At 46.7% G+C, this 18,288-nt stretch overlaps 1 protein-coding gene across 2 annotated transcripts in view; it reads left to right on the forward strand.

Moving 5' to 3' along the window:
• LOC110501065 (protein-methionine sulfoxide oxidase mical3b) overlaps nt 1–18,142 on the forward strand; it is a 28,253-nt gene extending 10,111 nt beyond the window's left edge. The window contains exons 17-29 of one of the 2 annotated variants that reach the window (XM_036957661.1): nt 3,971–4,175; nt 6,049–6,179; nt 6,452–6,524; nt 6,795–7,032; nt 7,235–7,440; nt 8,634–9,929; nt 10,001–10,101; nt 11,842–12,108; nt 13,003–13,096; nt 13,225–13,275; nt 13,423–13,522; nt 16,933–17,006; nt 17,108–18,142. In XM_036957661.1, the coding sequence (XP_036813556.1) occupies nt 3,971–4,175; nt 6,049–6,179; nt 6,452–6,524; nt 6,795–7,032; nt 7,235–7,440; nt 8,634–9,929; nt 10,001–10,101; nt 11,842–12,108; nt 13,003–13,096; nt 13,225–13,275; nt 13,423–13,522; nt 16,933–17,006; nt 17,108–17,295 (3,024 nt within the window). In that variant the 3' untranslated portion in view covers nt 17,296–18,142. Of the gene's footprint in view, nt 1–3,970; nt 4,176–6,048; nt 6,180–6,451; nt 6,525–6,709; nt 7,033–7,234; nt 7,441–8,633; nt 9,930–10,000; nt 10,102–11,841; nt 12,109–13,002; nt 13,097–13,224; nt 13,276–13,422; nt 13,523–16,932; nt 17,007–17,107 lie in introns of those variants that run through there. The other variant, XM_036957662.1, reaches the window with a different exon arrangement.
• Nucleotides 18,143–18,288: the final 146 nt, after the last annotated feature.

The raw sequence follows: 18,288 nt of genomic DNA on the forward strand, positions 1-18,288 counted from the left end.
CAAATGCTTTGTTTGTAAATGATGAGTGTTGGAGTGTGCCCTTAGCTATCAGGAAATGGAAAAACAAGTAAATAGTGTGATCTGGTTTGCTTAATATAAGGAATTAAACATTATTTATTTAAGTATATTTTAGCAAATACATTTACTTTTGATACTTAAGTATATTTAAAACCAAATACTTTTAGACTTTCACTCAAGTAGAATTTAACTGGGTGACTTTCACTTTTACTTAAGTCATTTTCTATTAAGGTATCTTTACTTTAACTCAAGTATGACAACTGGGTACTTTTTCCACCACTGGTTTTTACTGATATCAATTCGGTATCAGTAAATCTATCGGTAACGGATTTTCTGCAATTGAGTTGGCTACAATGGAAACCATAGGAGTCTCAAACCACAGTTGGGTTCACATTTACATATGAGTCATTTATCCAGAGCGACTTAAAGGAGCAATTAGGGTTAAGTACCTTGCTCAAGGGCATATCGACGGATTTTCACCTAGTCGGCTCGAGAATCAAACCAATGACCTTTTGGTTACTGGCCCAGCTCTCTTAATTGCTAGGCTCCCTGCAGCCTCACAAGTTTGCACCGCACAGTAGAGTACAGTTCAGTACTGTACAATAGAGTAGAGTTCAGTAAAGAAAAGTAGTCTAAAGTTCAGTACTGTAGTGTATAGTACTGTACTGTTGAGTTCAGTACAGTACACAGTAGGTATTTGGTATTTTATTATGATCCCCATTAGCTGTGGCAAAAACATTAATAGACGAGAACAGCTCAAGGACAGAACTACATCAATTTAAAAATGGCACACGTAGCCGACATAATAAATACACACAAACTATCTAGGTCAAATAGGGGAGAGGCGTTGTGAGGTTATTTGCTTTTTGAAACCAGGATTGCTGTTCATTTGAGCAATATGAGATGGATGGGAGTTCCATGAAATAATGGCTCTATATAATACTGTACGCTTTCTTGAATTTGTTCTGGATTTGGGGATTGTGAAAACAACCCTGGTGGCATGCCTGGTGGGATAAGTGTGTGTCTCAGAGCTGTGTGTAAGTTGACTATGCAAACAATTTGGGATTTTCAACACATTAACGTTTCTTATAACAAGAAGCGATGCAGTCAGTCTCTCCTCAACTCTTATCCAAGTGAGACTGTCATGCACAGTATTTATATCAGCCCTCTGATTACAATGCAGACGTGCCGCTCTGTTCTGGGCCAACTGCAGCTTAACTAGGTCTTTCCTTGCAGCACTCGACCACACAACTGGACAATAATCAAGATAAGGCACAACTATAGCCTGTACTTGCATTGTGGAGTGCGGTGTCATAAAAGCAGAGCATCTCTTTATTACGGATAGACCTCTCCACATCTCGAAGAGCACACTGGAGTTGAGTACACTATAATGTATTGTATTGTACTGTACTGTACTTTACTGTACTATAATGTACTATACTATACTGTACTGAACTCTACTGTGCTGTACTCTATTGAGCTCTACTGTGCTGTACTCTATTGAGCTCTACTGTGCTGTACTCTATTGAGCTCTACTGTGCTGTACTCTATTGAGCTCTACTGTGCTGTACTCTATTGAGCTCTACTGTGCTGTACTCTATTGAGCTCTACTGTGCTGTACTCTATTGAGCTCTACTGTGCTGTACTCTATTGAGCTCTACTGTGCTGTACTCTATTGAGCTCTACTGTGCTGTACTCTATTGAGCTCTACTGTGCTGTACTCTATTGAGCTCTACTGTGCTGTACTCTATTGAGCTCTACTGTGCTGTACTCTATTGAGCTCTACTGTGCTGTACTCTATTGAGCTCTACTGTGCTGTACTCTATTGAGCTCTACTGTGCTGTACTCTATTGAGCTCTACTGTGCTGTACTCTATTGAGCTCTACTGTGCTGTACTCTATTGAGCTCTACTGTGCTGTACTCTATTGAGCTCTACTGTGCTGTACTCTATTGAGCTCTACTGTGCTGTACTCTATTGAGCTCTACTGTGCTGTACTCTATTGAGCTCTACTGTGCTGTACTCTATTGAGCTCTACTGTGCTGTACTCTATTGAGCTCTACTGTGCTGTACTCTATTGAGCTCTACTGTGCTGTACTTTGATATCCAAACTTGTGAAACATAGACGTATATGATTGGATCAGATTTGGTCGGGTCCAGACCCAACAAATTTGGTCTTGTTTGAGTGCACGCGGTTCAGCGTTTTTTATTGGGCCTAATAATAAAGACAATTTAAACAGTAAAAATGTATTTCCTTTTAATGTGGCATGAACACAAACAGTTATGGTGTTGTCATCTGATTGTCAAACAAATCACTTAAAAAGTAGGCTACCTGTGCATGTGCCTACACTCCAAAATAATTCCAGGATCCAAACTGCATGTATAGGCCTACTCGCTCAATTTGATGAATGGAAATAGACATCTGTTACGAAACACCAAAAATCTGCATAATGATATTCAGAGATTGACATCGATTAGACCTACATTAATTGTTGCATCTGGCTGACAAATTGACATTTTCTGTAGCCTGAAAAAAGTCAGGACACCTGAAATGGGGCTGAAACTGTCCCGGGAAAAACTCTAGGGTGTATTGACCATGAACTTCAGATAGGCCGACCCAGTGTGTAGTGGGAAAAAAAAGAAGTGGTGAAAAAAGAAACGCTCCCTATACTTTCAAAGCATTTTTCTGAAAATTATGGGTCAACGGCGTTCTCTTGCGTTTACCCTCCACTTGGCCTACCCTCTCAGCCAAGGCAATTTTAAACACATGAACATACACAGAATCGGTAGCATACACTCAATATCATGCGTGAGTTGAATCAAAATATGTTTTACACCCTAGGTGTCATAGTTCATGAGGTAATGCTTCGAGTCTTCACCGATCGGGTGTCATACAACACCTTTCCTTCCTTACATTAACGACAGTGTTAATGTTCATTAGAACAGTGAACTTCAACCCTGTACAAATCATGGCTCTCCGAGATCTCGAAAAATACACTGTATGTGTAACTATCCCTACGTAACATTTCATTATGTTTCGCCTTGAAAACAGTCCTCATGGACACACAAATCCAAAATAATGTAGTCCTATGCCATTGCAAAATCGAATGCTTCTAACGGAAAGAATCAACTATAGGCCTCCTGTCAGTAATGTATAGGCCTACTTGTTGGATTCATTGAATTCGCATTGGTGTCTAGCTGTAGGCTAGTTGTCTAGTGATATTGTCAACCATCATCAGCTGCTACAGGAAAGAAAATGATTATTGATAGAAAATAATCAAGTTCAATAAATGGTGTACTACTGGCCACGGACGGCAGGGAGAACCAACAGGCGCACCTGAAAATCAAAGCAATGAGTGCTCTAAACAGCTGACGGACAATATCAAACAATTATAAATCAACGGAGAATTCTAATGCATTGGAATAAAGGCATTTCTTTTAAATAAAGGACGCATGGCGAAAATGAGGAAGTACAAAGGAAAATCTATGCGTAAAGGAGCTCAGCTGAGACTGAAATTCAGCCCTACTGAGTGGACAGCGCAGCCACAGTGAAATACATGGTTTAAACTACGACAGAAACCTGTATGTCATTGGAAGCTTTTAATTCCATGTTTACCACTGTAAGACATATTTACCACTACATTTTAAACCGATAGGAAAATAGTTAATTTACTATTACTTAGAGACCCCCTCTGTTACCGGGTGTAAATCAATTTCAAGTCAATGTGTCATGTCATAGCTGACACCTGATGGTTGAATCTTAATTGAACAGATATTGAATCTTTTGGAAAAAGGTGGACACAAAAACTTGAGGGATGTTTTAGCATAATTCTGTTAACAAACTTTGCATTTGCACAGTTCTTCTAGTAAATGTGTTTTTGTTTGGCTAACTCTGAAGTGAGGTGATCCATGTATCACAGCTTATTCTCTCCCCCCCCCCCCCCCCCCTCTCAGGCTGGCGTTCACTCTGTGTTGGCGGGGCCAGGGCCAGGGCCGGGGCCAGGAGGTGCCAGTGACGTGTGTTTCTTCTGCAGTAGGCGTGTGTACGTGATGGAAAGACTCAGTGCTGAGGGACTGTTCTTCCACCGGAGCTGCTTCCAGTGTGACCACTGCAGCTCCACCCTTCGCCTGGCCTCTTACGCCTACGACCGACCTAACGGTGAGGGGAGGGGGGGTCACTGAGCTCCATAGGGTTAAAGAGTAATGTTAAAAGTGGGTAACTCCGGGGCCTCCCGGGTGGCACAGTGGTCTAAGGCACTGCGCCGCTAGGCCAATTGTGCGTCGCCCCATGGACCACCCAGAGACTCTGGGTTTGAGCCCAGGCTCTGTCACAGCCGGCCGCGACCGGGAGGTCCATGGGACGACACACAATTGGCCTAGCGTCGTCCGGGTTAGAGAGGGTTTGGCCGGTAGGGATATCCTTGTCTCATCGCGCACTAGCGACACCTGTGGCGGGCCAGGCGCAGTGCGCTCTGACCAGGTCGCTAGGTGCACGGTGTTTCCTCCGACACATTGGTGCAGCTGGCTTCCGGGTTGTATGCGCGCTGTGTTAAGAAGCAGTGCGGCTTGGTTGGGTTGTGTTTCGGAGGACGCATGGCTCTCGACCTTCGTCTCTCCCGAGCCCGTATGGGAGTTGTAGCGATGAGACAAGATAGTAACTACTAACAATTGGATACCACAAAATTGGGGAGAAAAAGGGGGTAGAAATTCAAAATTAAAGTGAGTAACTCCAATGAATGACAAGGGCTGCCCTACCACACACACACTGAAAATACCACTACCAGCCCAGCATGGTCTTGGCACTGAAACACTGCCTCAAATTGTTTTATATGCTTTACCACACCTCGTTGTTTTATCTTGAATGCAGCTCCGACCTGCAGTCTATGAGGGTCAGTGACACTCAATCACACTGATTGATTTTACACTGATTTTACACTGATTTTACACTGATTGCTCCAATCTGCCCTCAGGGTTGATGTTACACTGCATGATCACTTTGTAAGGCTCCCAGGTTATCAGCAGACCAGAGACCAACTAAGTTAACACATGAAGAACACAAACTCAGTGTGTTGCTTACTGCACAGTTGGGGCCTGGGGCTCCCTGGACTGACTGTGTGGTTGGCAAGATGTGTAGAACTGCAGGAAGTAAACTTTAAAACTGCAAAAATGCCTCTCCACCCCATGGCAAAATGGTTAGAATTGCAAGACATTTCCTGTAAATTTGCAACATTTTCTCTCTGCCCCATCGTGAAATGTGTATAACTGCAGGAAATGAAATGTTAAACGTGAATGTTTCTCTTTGCCGTGAATAGGAGGGCCACCAAAATGTTTTGGGGGGTGAACCCCCCCCCCCCCCCCCCCCCCCCAACCAAATCTCACTTAGGGCCCACAAAAGGCTTCTGGTGGTGCGTGTGTGCATGCCTGCTTGCGTGTGTGTGACTGTGTGTGTGTGTGTGTGTTGTACCTCTTAGAGATGTGATACAAAAGATGTCAGTGTTGTCATGTCAGGAGCTAATCTCGAAGTTGAATTCAAAACCGTTCAGCCAATCGGGGGTGAGGTGTCACATGATAACCGTTTGAGTGTGAGGGGAGTGTGTGTAGGGTCGACTATATATGAGGTGGTCTGTCAGTGTAAGGACCGGATCGAGTGTGTCTTCCTGTCAATTCTGTCGACCCCCGCTGTTTTCTATGGAGGAGTCACACTGTAAGACACAACTCTATTTCATTCCTTTCCGGGAAGCTGAGAGACGTTTCCTCAAGGTCCAGGGACACTGTTTTCTTTGTGTGGAAATGTAAAAAGATTTAGCTGAGGACGAGACTTGTAAGATTTATTACACTGCTTTCCCTGTAGTACTACTGTCGTTAGAAAACTTCGGTTTTTGTTTAAAGTTCTCCTGTAAGATGCATGGGAGCTGCAGATCTCTCTGTAGTGCGGTTCTCAAGCTGCAGTTCTCAGTGTAGTGAGGTTCTAAAACTGCTGTGTGCAGGGCGATTCTATGTATAGTGTTCTAACACATTGGTTCTGTGTGTAGGGAAGTTCTACTGTAAGCCGCACTATGACCTCCGTCTGGTTGGGCCGGTCCAGAGGAAGAGACCAGCTCCTCCTACCTCTGACCAGCACCCAACCCCCTACGAACGGACCCCCTCTCAGCAGACCCTCCTGGTAAGGACTTCTGCCTTTCCCCTCGTACTCTGGCTAAATGGAAGCTCTTGGCTGACCTGGGTTTTAACTCCTTATATTTGTATAGACATAGCAATTACGGTTTCATTTGATGACGAGCTCTCTCTCTCTCTCTGTATAGTATATTGTTTTGAGGAGAATACGTCATGTATGTATGTATGAGCTTTTCTGTAGATCGATACACTGATCCTTGGAATTTATGGGGGGTAAAATACTGTTTTTTCTTTGACCCCTCCTTTGCTCCTTCCTCCCAGGAGTCCCCAGCTGCTCTGTCCACTAACCCTCGCTCCTCAGTAACTGTGGTGACAGCAGATCGCAGGTCCTCAGGTAAGCCAAGCGGTTCATGTATCTGTGTCATGTGTGTGTTTTCAGTCGTAATGCTTGTGATGTGTGTTTGTGCACAGAATGTGTTTCTTAGTGACGCCGCTGAGTGTGTAAAGAATGTCCTGAGTGCGCAAAGAATGTGACATTGACTTTGGCTAAGTGTATGTCTGTGTGTGTGTGTTTCTCAGTGGCGTCTCTGATTGGGAGTGGGTCCGGCTTGGTAAAGCTTCTATGTGTATGTGTGTGTGTGTATGTGTGCGTGTGTGCACTCAGTGGCATCTCTGATTGAGAGGGAGTGTGGCTTGGCTAAGCGCGTGCGCGGCACGCCAGAACGTATAGAGCTGGAGAACTACCGTGGGAGCCTGGGGAGCCTGGAGACTGAGCAGCTAACAGATGAGCCGGAGGAGGTGCCAGAGGAGACGCTGGCCAATTACAACCTCAGTCTGCTGGTGACAGAGGTGAAGAAGGCCAATCACAAGCGCATCTTGTTGCGGGAAAACGAGGGCTCCAGGTCAGCATTACAAAAACAAACATTTATCTGTTCTCTTTCTCTCCCCCTTTTTCTCTCTCGCTATCTATCTCCCATGTTCTCTCCCTCTGTCTCTTCCCCTCTTTCTCCCCCCTCTCTTTCTCTCTCCCCCTTTTCTCTTGTACACACACGAACACACACGAACACACACACACACAGTAATTGCCTTCCTCTCTCCTCATAGTTCAGAATCAGAGACGGAGGAGGAGGGAGAGAGGCAGCGGGCTCTAACCAATGACCTGGCTAGAGACTCATGGAGGAAGGCCATGGAACTACACGCACGCCTCCGAGGAGAGAGAGGAGATGACGAAGAAGAGACAGAAGAAGGAGAGGAGGAAGGAGAGGTTGATGAAGATGATGATGATGATGAGGAGGAGTTATCTAGTGATGGTAATTGGCCATTTTTCTCTGTTTTCCTGTGTGTGTCTCTCTAAGTGCTGTTAGTTAGGAAGATTTGTTTTTAGACTAGTTTCCTTTCCTCTCCTTTCCTCTCTTTTGTTCTCTGTTCTGTTCTCTCAACCCTCTTTCTCTCCGTGTCTGTGTGTGCCCTCCCTCCCTGCCCGTCTCTCTATTTGGTGTGTTTCCCCCTGCTGGTAGAAGGGGAGTACTGTCCGTAGGAGAGGGAGCGTCACTCAGGTCTGTGGCTCCTCCCTCTAGAAGAGGTACAGGAGACAGGTGGCACCGCCACAGGAGAGAAAGCTAACAAAACATGTTTATAATTTTTATTATGGGAATTGATTTGTTTACTAACCATTTTTCATGTTTTGTTGTGTCCTTGAGCATAATGACACACTATTAGGCCAAAGTTACAGTAACTTCCCCACCTATTGCACCCCATGGACTTAGACAAGTGATTCTTGCACCACTGTCCAATGGCTTTGGTGGCTGTGGTTGCCCAAACCTTATTACTAATATCCTTTGCCTCATCAAGTCTTCAGTGTTGCTAAACAGCGACAAAAAAAACAACCTAATACCTACTCTCGCTCATTACCAACTGTGGCTCACAAGCAATATGTTCTGTACGACACAGGAGGTTGCTATCTGGTTTTCTCTGTAGGGATTTTGACTTTCTCTTTACTTCCCCTCCCTCTCTCTCTCTCTCCCTCCTTCTCCCTTACTCCGCCTGCAACTCTCTCTCCTCATCTCTCTCTTCCCCCCCTCCCTTTCTCTCTCTCTCTCTCTCTCTCTCTCTCTCTCTCTCTCTCTCTCTCTCTCTCTCTCTCTCTCTCTCTCTCTCTCTCTCTCTCTCTCTCTCTCTCTCTCTCTCTCTCTCTCTCTCTCTCTCTCTCTCTCTCTCTCTCTCTCTCTCTCTCTCTCTCTCTCTCTCTCTCTCTCTCTCTCTCTCTCTCTCTCTCTCTCTCTCTCTCTCTCTCTCTCTCTCTCTCTCTCTCTCTCTCTCTCTCTCTCTCTCTCTCTCTCTCTCTCTCTCTCTCTCTCTCTCTCTCTCTCTCTCTCTCTCTCTCTCTCTCTCTCTCTCTCTCTCTCTCTCTCTCTCTCTCTCTCTCTCTCTCTCTCTCTCTCTCTCTCTCTCTCTCTCTCTCTCTCTCTCTCTCTCTCTCTCTCTCTCTCTCTCTCTCTCTCAGGGGAAGGAGCATCTCCACTCACCACTGAGGAGGTAGCCTCGTTGGACGCGTGGCAGCAGAGCACACACTCTCCAGACACATACACACCTGACACACACACGCATGGCACAAACACGCCTGACACGCACTCTCCAGACACACACACGCCTGACATACAACTGCCTGACTCGACAACACCCGACACACACGGTGCACACAGCCCCACCAGTGTACCCAATATCACCTTCTCCACTCCGGCCACTGCCTCAACACCCTTCACACCCACACCTTTAACGTCGCATGCACCCACACCCACGTCCTCAGTGTCAATTCCAGACTCCTCTGTCTTTACCTACTCCTCCCCCAACTCCTCCACCACCTCTGGCTGCTCCCCGGGTCCAGACGAGGGAGAGGAGGATGGGGAGAAGAAAGAGATGAAGGAGAGAAAAGAGCGAGAGGAGAGGGAGAGAGGGGGGAAGGAGAGGGAGAGGGTGCGTGACTCCAGCAGTAGTTCGGGGATCGGTGTGGGCGGGAGCTCCACCACCTCTACCTCGGACCCTCTCACCCCTCCCGGCATCCCCCCCCCTGCCCAGCTCAAGGCATGCTGGGATAGCCTGCCCCACCCTTCTGTAGAGGCAGAGTCACTGCAAAGCCCCACCTCTCGCCCTGCCCCTCGATTTGCCCCCGCACCTATCATGGCGTCGGCTGTTGTGCGGGGGTTCGGGGGCAAGAAGCTGAAACCGTGGGACGTGGATGGGGGAAGGGGATTTGTTGCGGGGGGGTCTGTTGGGGCAGGGTCTCTTGGGGAGAAGCTGTGTAAGGGTGTAGTAATAGACCCCTTAGAGGACATCAACCCCCCCTTGTCCCCCCTGAAGCCCCTTAAGGCAGTGCCCAGAGACGAGAGAGAGATCGGGAGGAAGAGGGAGATGGAGAGGAGGAGGGAGATAGAGAGAGCAGCCATGGGAGTGGGCTGGGAGGACACGAAAATCCCCCTAGGAAGGGACCCTCTCCCAAGGAAGAGCAGAGGTGGTCTAGACCCCCGCAGACTCACAGAGAGCTTGCCCCCCCTCCTCCTCACACAACTCCAGGGGGGCTCCCTCTTCCCTTCACGTAAGTGCTGCAGGGACAACCAGCCCCCCAGCCAGAGTGTGTCTGAAGCGGGCATAGGAGAGGGTGGACCCCTGGGCCTGTGGAGAGCTGTCATCTCTGGCTATAAGAGGGACAGGAAGAAGAAGGGCAGGACTTCCCTTTCCAAAATGGCAACAGCCCCAGCCCCCAAAGAGCAGGGCAGGAGGAAACCTTCTGCGGAGAGAAGAGGTAATACACACACACACACTCTGGTGATCTGGTATAGTGATTTCCTATGGTGAACCTCTGTGTTTGTGCAGGTGTGAAGTTCAGGGAGCGCCAGAGCTGGTCGGAGCCGGAGGAGTCAGACATCACCTGCTCTGTTGTGATGGAGAGGTGCTCCATGAACCCCAAGGCCAACGTAAGAACGTCACTACTAACACTACCACTGATCTCAGAGCAGTAGGCTTGACATTCCACTACAGCTCTGACTGTGAGAGTCAGCGATGTCACTACAGACCTCTGTTCAGCTCTACAGCTCTGTGTATGCCAGCAGTCTTTACAGTGATTGTTTGGAGGAAATGCATTCACACTATAGGAGGCTGATGTCATATGTGTTAGGGGATATCTGGTCTTTGTTGGTTACCATATCTCCTGTCTTCAGAGGCTCAGGTAAACGTTTTAACGGATCAATGTTTTTAGCTTCGTCTGGAGCTGTTTGACCTAGCGTCAGACCTTCAGAAGGAAACCATTGAGGAGGAGGAGGAAGAGGAGAATGAGGAAGGGGAGGTATACTACTTTGTGGCGGTAGGATGAAGGCTGCTATGTACTAGTCCGGTTAGAGATCGTTACAGCAGAGTTACTGAGAGAGGTTACGTTTCTCCCGTTGTGTAGATGGTTACGTTTCTCCCGTTGTGTAGATGGTTACGTTTCTCCCGTTGTGTAGATGGTTACGTTTCTCCCGTTGTGTAGATGGTTACGTTTCTCCCGTTGTGTAGATGGTTACGTTTCTCCCGTTGTGTAGATGGTTACGTTTCTCCCCTTGTGTAGATGGTTACGTTTCTCCCCTTGTGTAGATGGTTACGTTTCTCCCCTTGTGTAGATGGTTACGTTTCTCCCGTTGTGTAGATGGTTACGTTTCTCCCGTTGTGTAGATGGTTACGTTTCTCCCGTTGTGTAGATGGTTACGTTTCTCCCGTTGTGTAGATGGTTACGTTTCTCCCGTTGTGTAGATGGTTACGTTTCTCCCGTTGTGTAGATGGTTACGTTTCTCCCGTTGTGTAGATGGTTACGTTTCTCCCCTTGTGTAGATGGTTACGTTTCTCCCCTTGTGTAGATGGTTACGTTTCTCCCCTTGTGTAGATGGTTACGTTTCTCCCCTTGTGTAGATGGTTACGTTTCTCCCGTTGTGTAGATGGTTACGTTTCTCCCGTTGTGTAGATGGTTACGTTTCTCCCGTTGTGTAGATGGTTACGTTTCTCCCGTTGTGTAGATGGTTACGTTTCTCCCGTTGTGTAGATGGTTACGTTTCTCCCGTTGTGTAGATGGTTACGTTTCTCCCGTTGTGTAGATGGTTACGTTTCTCCCGTTGTGTAGATGGTTACGTTTCTCCCGCTGTGTAGATGGTTACGTTTCTCCCGCTGTGTAGATGGTTACGTTTCTCCCGTTGTGTAGATGGTTACGTTTCTCCCGCTGTGTAGATGGTTACGTTTCTCCCGTTGTGTAGATGGTTACGTTTCTCCCGTTGTGTAGATGGTTACGTTTCTCCCGGGTCGTTTATAGCTGTAATAAATAGTTTGTAAGTTCCGATTTAGAGTACGTTTTGTCTGAACTAGACATACTATATATTGTGTGCCCGATGTTGATTGTTTTTTGGTCTTCGTCTTTCCAAGTCTGCATATGTGCCTCATGCCCTGGCCTTTAAGAGGGCGTATGCCATTAAGGTAGTGTGAACATTCTTATTGGTTGCATCAAGCCTTTCTGTTCTCTGTGCTGCGTCCTTATCGTCCCTAACCCTCAGTAGTGTGTATTTCTCAGTAGTGTGTAGTGTGTATGTATTTGTTGCTGTGGTCAAATCTTAATGGTGTGTGTGTCTGTGTGCACGCATGCTATGTGTGTGTGTCTGTGTGCAGCCTGCTGATTCTCTCTCTCTCTCCTACAGAGGCACGTGGGGAAGGAGAGGGAGCGGGACAGCTCCCCCCGTATGGATACACAGCGGAAGTCATCGTGCCCTACGGAAGTTGTCGGGGTACTGGTGCACATGATGGACCTGAAGGACCCGTCCAGCCTGGATGTGTCAGAGGCCATGTTCCACAGAGACCGGGACCCAGAGGAGGAGCAGCTAGATGCCAGGTTAACACGCAGAGTACAGAGGGCGGCTCGCAAACAGGCCAAACAAGAGCAACTCAAGAGACTGCACAGGGCCCAGGTAAGATGCAGGTTTATAATGTATGTGTGAGTGTGTGTATAATTTGTGTGGGTGCGTATGATTTGTTTAAAGCCTCGTTGGTATTGTAGATGGCACTAACATGCATCTTTTGTCTTGATCTTGTCCACATTCTGATTGTGCCCACATTTTCAGAAATATGTCTAGTAATGGTATTAAAATATATTCTATCCATCCACTGTGTCTGCGTTCACAGGTCCCTCCCTGTATGCAAATAATTTGACAGCTATTCTTTATTTATTTATTTATTTTAAGACACATATTGATTGTAAGCTATAAAAACAAAGTCACACACTTTATGTATAAACTCCCAGTAATAATTGGTTTACCTAATAAATAACTGGGAGATTATACATTGAGCTTGAGACTCTCTTTGTTTTTTTAGGTTACAGTTTATTCACTGTTAGTCAGCACCTCCACACTAAATAATTTTCTCTGGGTGTACGCCAGCTCATACATTTTACAAGACACATGTTGATGCCATAAGTCAATGGTGCCACCCGTCAGTGATTTTAGAATGCGGGATAATAGTTATTTAAATGGATTTACTGTTCGGATTTGTCTGCACTTGTAAGATATCCAGACACCTTTGCTGCATTTACATAGGCAGACCCATTCTGATCTTTTGCTCAATTATTGGCTAAAGAGCTGATCTGATTGGTCAAAATACAAATTAAAGGAAAAATATCAGAATTGGGCTGCCTGTGTAAACACAGCCGATGCGTGCCTGACTACCTCCGGAGGTGATCAGGAAAAATGCGTATTTTAATCGTCTACACCTGTCTGAAAATGTGAATGTGGACAAGATCAGGACAAATAATGCATGTTTGAATCAGGTATAAACAGGGCTTGAGTGTATAAAATGTGCCTTGTCAGATGATCCAAAGGCAGTTGGAGCAGGTGGAGGAGAAGCAGAGGCAGCTGGAGGAGAGGGGTGTGGCTGTGGAGAAGGCCTTGAGAGGGGAAGCAGGTAAACACACACACTTTTTACACGCTTGTTTGACATCATGGTTTGTTTTACCTATACTACTCTTAGTAAGCAAATGATCAGTGTACGTGTGGTCATTTGGTCAACTCCCTTGTATGTTCTCATTATAGACTACTGGGGAGAGTCGAATGACAGTGAAGAGCTGGACTTACACCTGGGAGGTATGTACCTCACACACTATGCTGTATTCCCCTCTAACTATTCATTACCCTCCAATCTAACCCCTGGTTCCTTACACTCCTCTCTCTCTCTTTCTCTCTCCCCCCTACCCCTCCCTCCCTCTTTCCATTTTCCTCTCTCTCCTTTAGTCATGGGCAGGCAGGATGACCCAGCTCTGATGCAGCAGTGGTTCAAGCTGGTCCAGCAGAAGAACTGTCTGATGCGCTATGAGTCAGAACTCATGATATTGTGAGTATCTATCTGACCTTTGACCCCCTATGTCAAATCAAATTCAACTTTCTTTGTCACATGCGCCCTGACTACAACGAGTGTAGACCTTACGGTGGAATGCTTACTTACAAGCCCTTAACCAACAGTGCAGTTCAAGAAAGAGTTAAGAAAATATTTACCAAATAAACTAAAGTAAAAAGTAACACAATAAAATAACAATGACAACGCTATATACAGGGAGACCAGGTCTATGTGCGGGGGTACATGCTAGTTGAGGTCATTTGTACATGTAGGGGTGAAGTGACTATGCATAGATAATAAACAGCTAGTAGCAGCAGTGTACAAAACAAATGGGGGGGGGGGGGGGGGGGTGTAGTAAATAGTCCGGTGGCCCCTTCATTAAAGGTTCAGCAGTCTTATGGCTTGGGGGTAGAAGCTGTTAAGGAGCCTTTTGGTCCTAGACTTGGCGCTCTGGTACCGCTTGCCATGCGGTAGCAGAGAAAACAGTCAATGACTTCGGTGACTGGAGTCTCTGATAATTTTTGGGGCTTTCCTCTGACACCGCCTAGCATATAGGTCCTGGATGGCAGGAAGCTTGGTCCCAGCGACATACTGGGCCGTACGAACTACCCTCTGTAGCTCCTTACGGTCAGGATGCTCTCGATGGTGCAGTTGTTGAACTTTTTGAGGATCTGGGGACCCATGCCAAATCTTTTCAGTCTCCTGAGGGGGAAAAATGTTGTTGTGCCATCTTCACGACTGTCTTGGTGTGTTTGAACCGTGATAGTTCGTTGGTGATTTGGACACCAAGGAACTTGAAACTCTCAACCCGCTCAATGTTAATCGGGGCCTGTTCAGCCCGCCTTTTCCTGTAGTCCACGATCAGCTCCTTTGTCTTACTCACATTGAGGGAGAGGTTGTTGGCCTCGCACCACACTGCCAGGACTCTGACCTCCTCTCTATAGGCTATCTCATCGTTGTCGGTGATCAGGCCTACCACTGGTGTGTCGTCAGCAAACTTAATGATTAATGGCTTCTGGTTGGAATATGTACGTACGGTCACTGTGGGGATGACGTCGTCGATGCACTTATGGATGAAGCCGATGACTGAGGTGGTATACTCCTCATTACCATTGGATGAATCCCAGGAACATATTCCAGTCTGTGCTAGCAAAACAGTCCTGTAGCTTAGCATCCACGTCATCTGACCACTTCTGTATTGACTGAATCACTGGTACTTCCTGCTTTAGTTTTTGCTTGTGCTTGGAATCAGAGAGCCTAGGGGGATAGAATTATGGTCAGATTTGCCAAATGGAGGGCGGGGGAGAGCTTTGTATGCATTTCTGTGTGTGGAGTGAAGGTGGTCTAGTTTTTTGTTTTTCCCCCTCTGGTTGCACATGTGACATGCTGGTAGAAATGAGGTAAAACGGATTTAAGTTTGCCTGCATTAAAGTCCCCGGCCACTAGGGGCGCCACTTCTGGATGAGCATTTTCTTGTTTGCTTATGGCCTTATAGAGTTGGTTGAGTGCGGTCTTAGTGCCAGCATCGGTTTGTGGTGGCAAATAGACGGCTACGAATAATATAGATGAGAACTCTCTTGGTAGATAGTGTGAGCTTACCATAAGGTGCTCTACCTCAGGTGAGCAATACCTCGAGACTTCTTTAATATTAGACATCTCGCACCAGCTGTTATTGACAAATAGACACACACCCCCACCCCTCATCTTCCCCAGTCACCACTGGACCCAAATGTATGAGCACCTATGACGGAATGGCAGTATGTACAGTCATGGCCAAAAGTATTGAGACACAAATGACACAAATATTCATTTTCACAAAGTTTGCTGCTTCAGTGTCTTTAGATATTTTTGTCAGATGTTACTATGGAATACTGAAGTATAATTACAAGCATTTCATACGTGTCAAAGGCTTTTATTGACAATTACATGAAGTTGATGCAAAGAGTCAATATTTGCAGTGTTGACCCTTCTTTTTCAAGACCTCTGCAATCTGCCCTACCATGCTGTCAATTAACTTCTGGGCCACATCCTGACTGATGGCAGCCCATTCTTGCATAATCAAGGCTTGGAGTTTGTCAGAATTTGTGGGTTTTTGTTTGTCCATCCGCCTCTTGAGGATTGACCACAAGTTCATAATGGGATTAAGGTCTGGGGGGTTTCCTGGCCATGAACCCAAAATATCAATGTTTTGTTCCCCGAGCCACTTAGTTATCACTTCGCCTTATGGCAAGGTGCTCCATCATGCTGGAAAACGCATTGTTTGTCACCAAACTGTTCCTGGATGTTTGGGAGAAGTTGCTCTCGGAGAATGTGTTGGTAACATTCTTTATTCATGGCTGTGTTCTTAGGCAAAATTGTGAGTGAGCCCACTCCCTTGGCTGATAAGCAACCCCACAAATGAATGGTCTCAGGATGCTTTACTGTTGGCATGACACAGGACTGATGGTAGCGCTCACCTTGTCTTCTCCGGAGAATCTTTTTTCCGGATGCCCCAAACAATCGGAAAGGGGATTCATCAGAGAAAATTACTTTACCCCAATCCTCAGCAGTCCAATCCCTGTACCTTTTGCAGAATATCAGTCTGTCCCTGATGTTTTTCCTGGAGAGAAGTGGCTTCTTTTCTGCCCTTCTTGACACCAGGCCATCCTCCAAAAGTCTTCACCTCACTGTGTGTGCAGATGCACTCACACCTGCCTGCTGCCATTCCTCAGCAAACTCTGTACTGGTGGTGCCCCGATCCCGCAGCTGAATGAACTTTAGGAGACGGTCCTGGCGCTTGCTGGACTTTCTTGGGTGCCCTGAAGCCTTCTTCACAACAATTGAACCACTCTCCTTGAAGTTCTTGATGATCCGATAAATGGTTGATTTAGGTGCAATCTTACTGGCAGCAATATCCTTGCCTGTGAAGCCCTTTTTGTGCAAAGCATTGATGACAGCACGTGTTTCCTTGCAGGTAACCATGGTTGACAGAGAAAGAACAATGATTCCAAGCACCACCCTCCTTTTGAAGCTTCCAGTCTGTTATTCGAACTCAATCAGCATGACAGAGTGATCTCCAGCCTTGTCCTCGTCAACGCTCACACCTGTGTTAACGAGAGAATCACTGACATGATGTCAGCTGGTCCTTTTGTGGCAGGGCTGAAATGCAGTGAAAATGTTTTTGGGGGATTCAGTTCATTTGCATGGCAAAGAGGGACTTTGCAATTAATTGCAATTCATCTGATCACTCTTCATAACATTCTGGAGTATATGCAAATTGCCAAACTGAGGCAGCAGACTTTGTGAAAATTAATATATGTGTCATTCTCAAAACTTTTCGCCACAACTGTAGAATGGCTCGGTGCAGTATGCAATTATCTGAGTCAATCAGTGTGACATGGTCTCCATGACAACTGTCTCTCCCTCAGTGCTCGGGAGCTGGAGTTGGAGGACAGACAGAGCCGTCTTCAACAAGAGCTCAGAGAGCGGATGGCCGTGGATGGTAAGTACACTCATACACACACACGCCATACTGTACCATAATGCTCTTAATATATTCTCTGTTTTCATTCTTCTCTCACTCTCTCTCTCCCTCTCTTTAAGACCACCTGAAGGGTGAGGCAGAGCTGGCTGAGGAGAAGCTAATCCTTGGGGAGATGTTGGAGGTGGTGGAGCAGAGAGATGCTCTGGTGTCTCTGCTGGAGGAGCAGCGGCTGCAGGAGAGCCAGGAGGACAGAGACCTGGAAGCCATCATGCTGTCCCGGGGACTGGGCCTGCACAACTGGGCCTGAGCTCTATTCCGGGGACTGGGCCTGCACAACTGGGCCTGAGCTCTATTCCTGGGACTGGGCCTGCACAACTAGGCCTGAACTCTATCCCTGGGCCTGCACAACTGGGCCTGAGCTCTATTCCTGGGACTGGGCCTGCACGCCTGGGCCTGAACTCTATCCCTGGGCCTGGACAACTGGGCCTGAGCTCTATTCCTGGGACTGGGCCTGCACAACTGGGCCTGAACTCTATCCCTGGGCCTGCACAACTAGGCCTGAGCTCTATTCCGGGGACTGGGCCTGCACAACTGGGCCTGAGCTCTATTCCTGGGACTGGGCCTGCACAAGCAAAAGCAAAAGACACTCACGTCACTTTCCCTCTAAATCTGCGATCAGGGTCATGGTTGTGAGGTCACTTCGCCTCTGATACAACGTTATGACCAGGATCAAGGCGGGACTGTCTGGATGATCCATTTTTAGGATTGGATATGTTTCTCCATCCTGCTACACTCATCCTGTTGCTACACCCATCCTGTTGCTACACCCATCCTGTTGCTACACCCATCCTGCTGCTACACCCATCCTGCTGCTACACCTATCCTGTTGCTACACCCATCCTGCTACACCCATCCTGCTACACCCCTGACTCACTGACTGATGGGCCTTTGAGATGGCTCGATATTCTATGCTCACTATACTCACCCAGGCTGTTGTTATGGCAATATATGGCATATTTGAATTGTTTGTATTGTTATTCATTAACAATTTAGAGAAATGTATATTATGTAAAAAGAAACAATACTACTTTTTTTTTTATTCAACTAATCATGTTTTACTTCATACATTGGATAATAAAGACATTCTGACATCATGTTGTCATGTTTGAACATTTTAAGGGGGACTCTTGTAAGGGAGTGGAAGGGAGGGAGACCTGGGGGTGGGGAGTCCAACAAGCTTGGGAGAGACATTTTCTTTTTAATGCAGTCTGCCTCCTCACAGGTGTGGATATTGTGTGCA

This window comes from Oncorhynchus mykiss, chromosome 21 (assembly GCF_013265735.2).
Source record: "Oncorhynchus mykiss isolate Arlee chromosome 21, USDA_OmykA_1.1, whole genome shotgun sequence".
Classification (NCBI taxonomy): domain Eukaryota; kingdom Metazoa; phylum Chordata; class Actinopteri; order Salmoniformes; family Salmonidae; genus Oncorhynchus; species Oncorhynchus mykiss.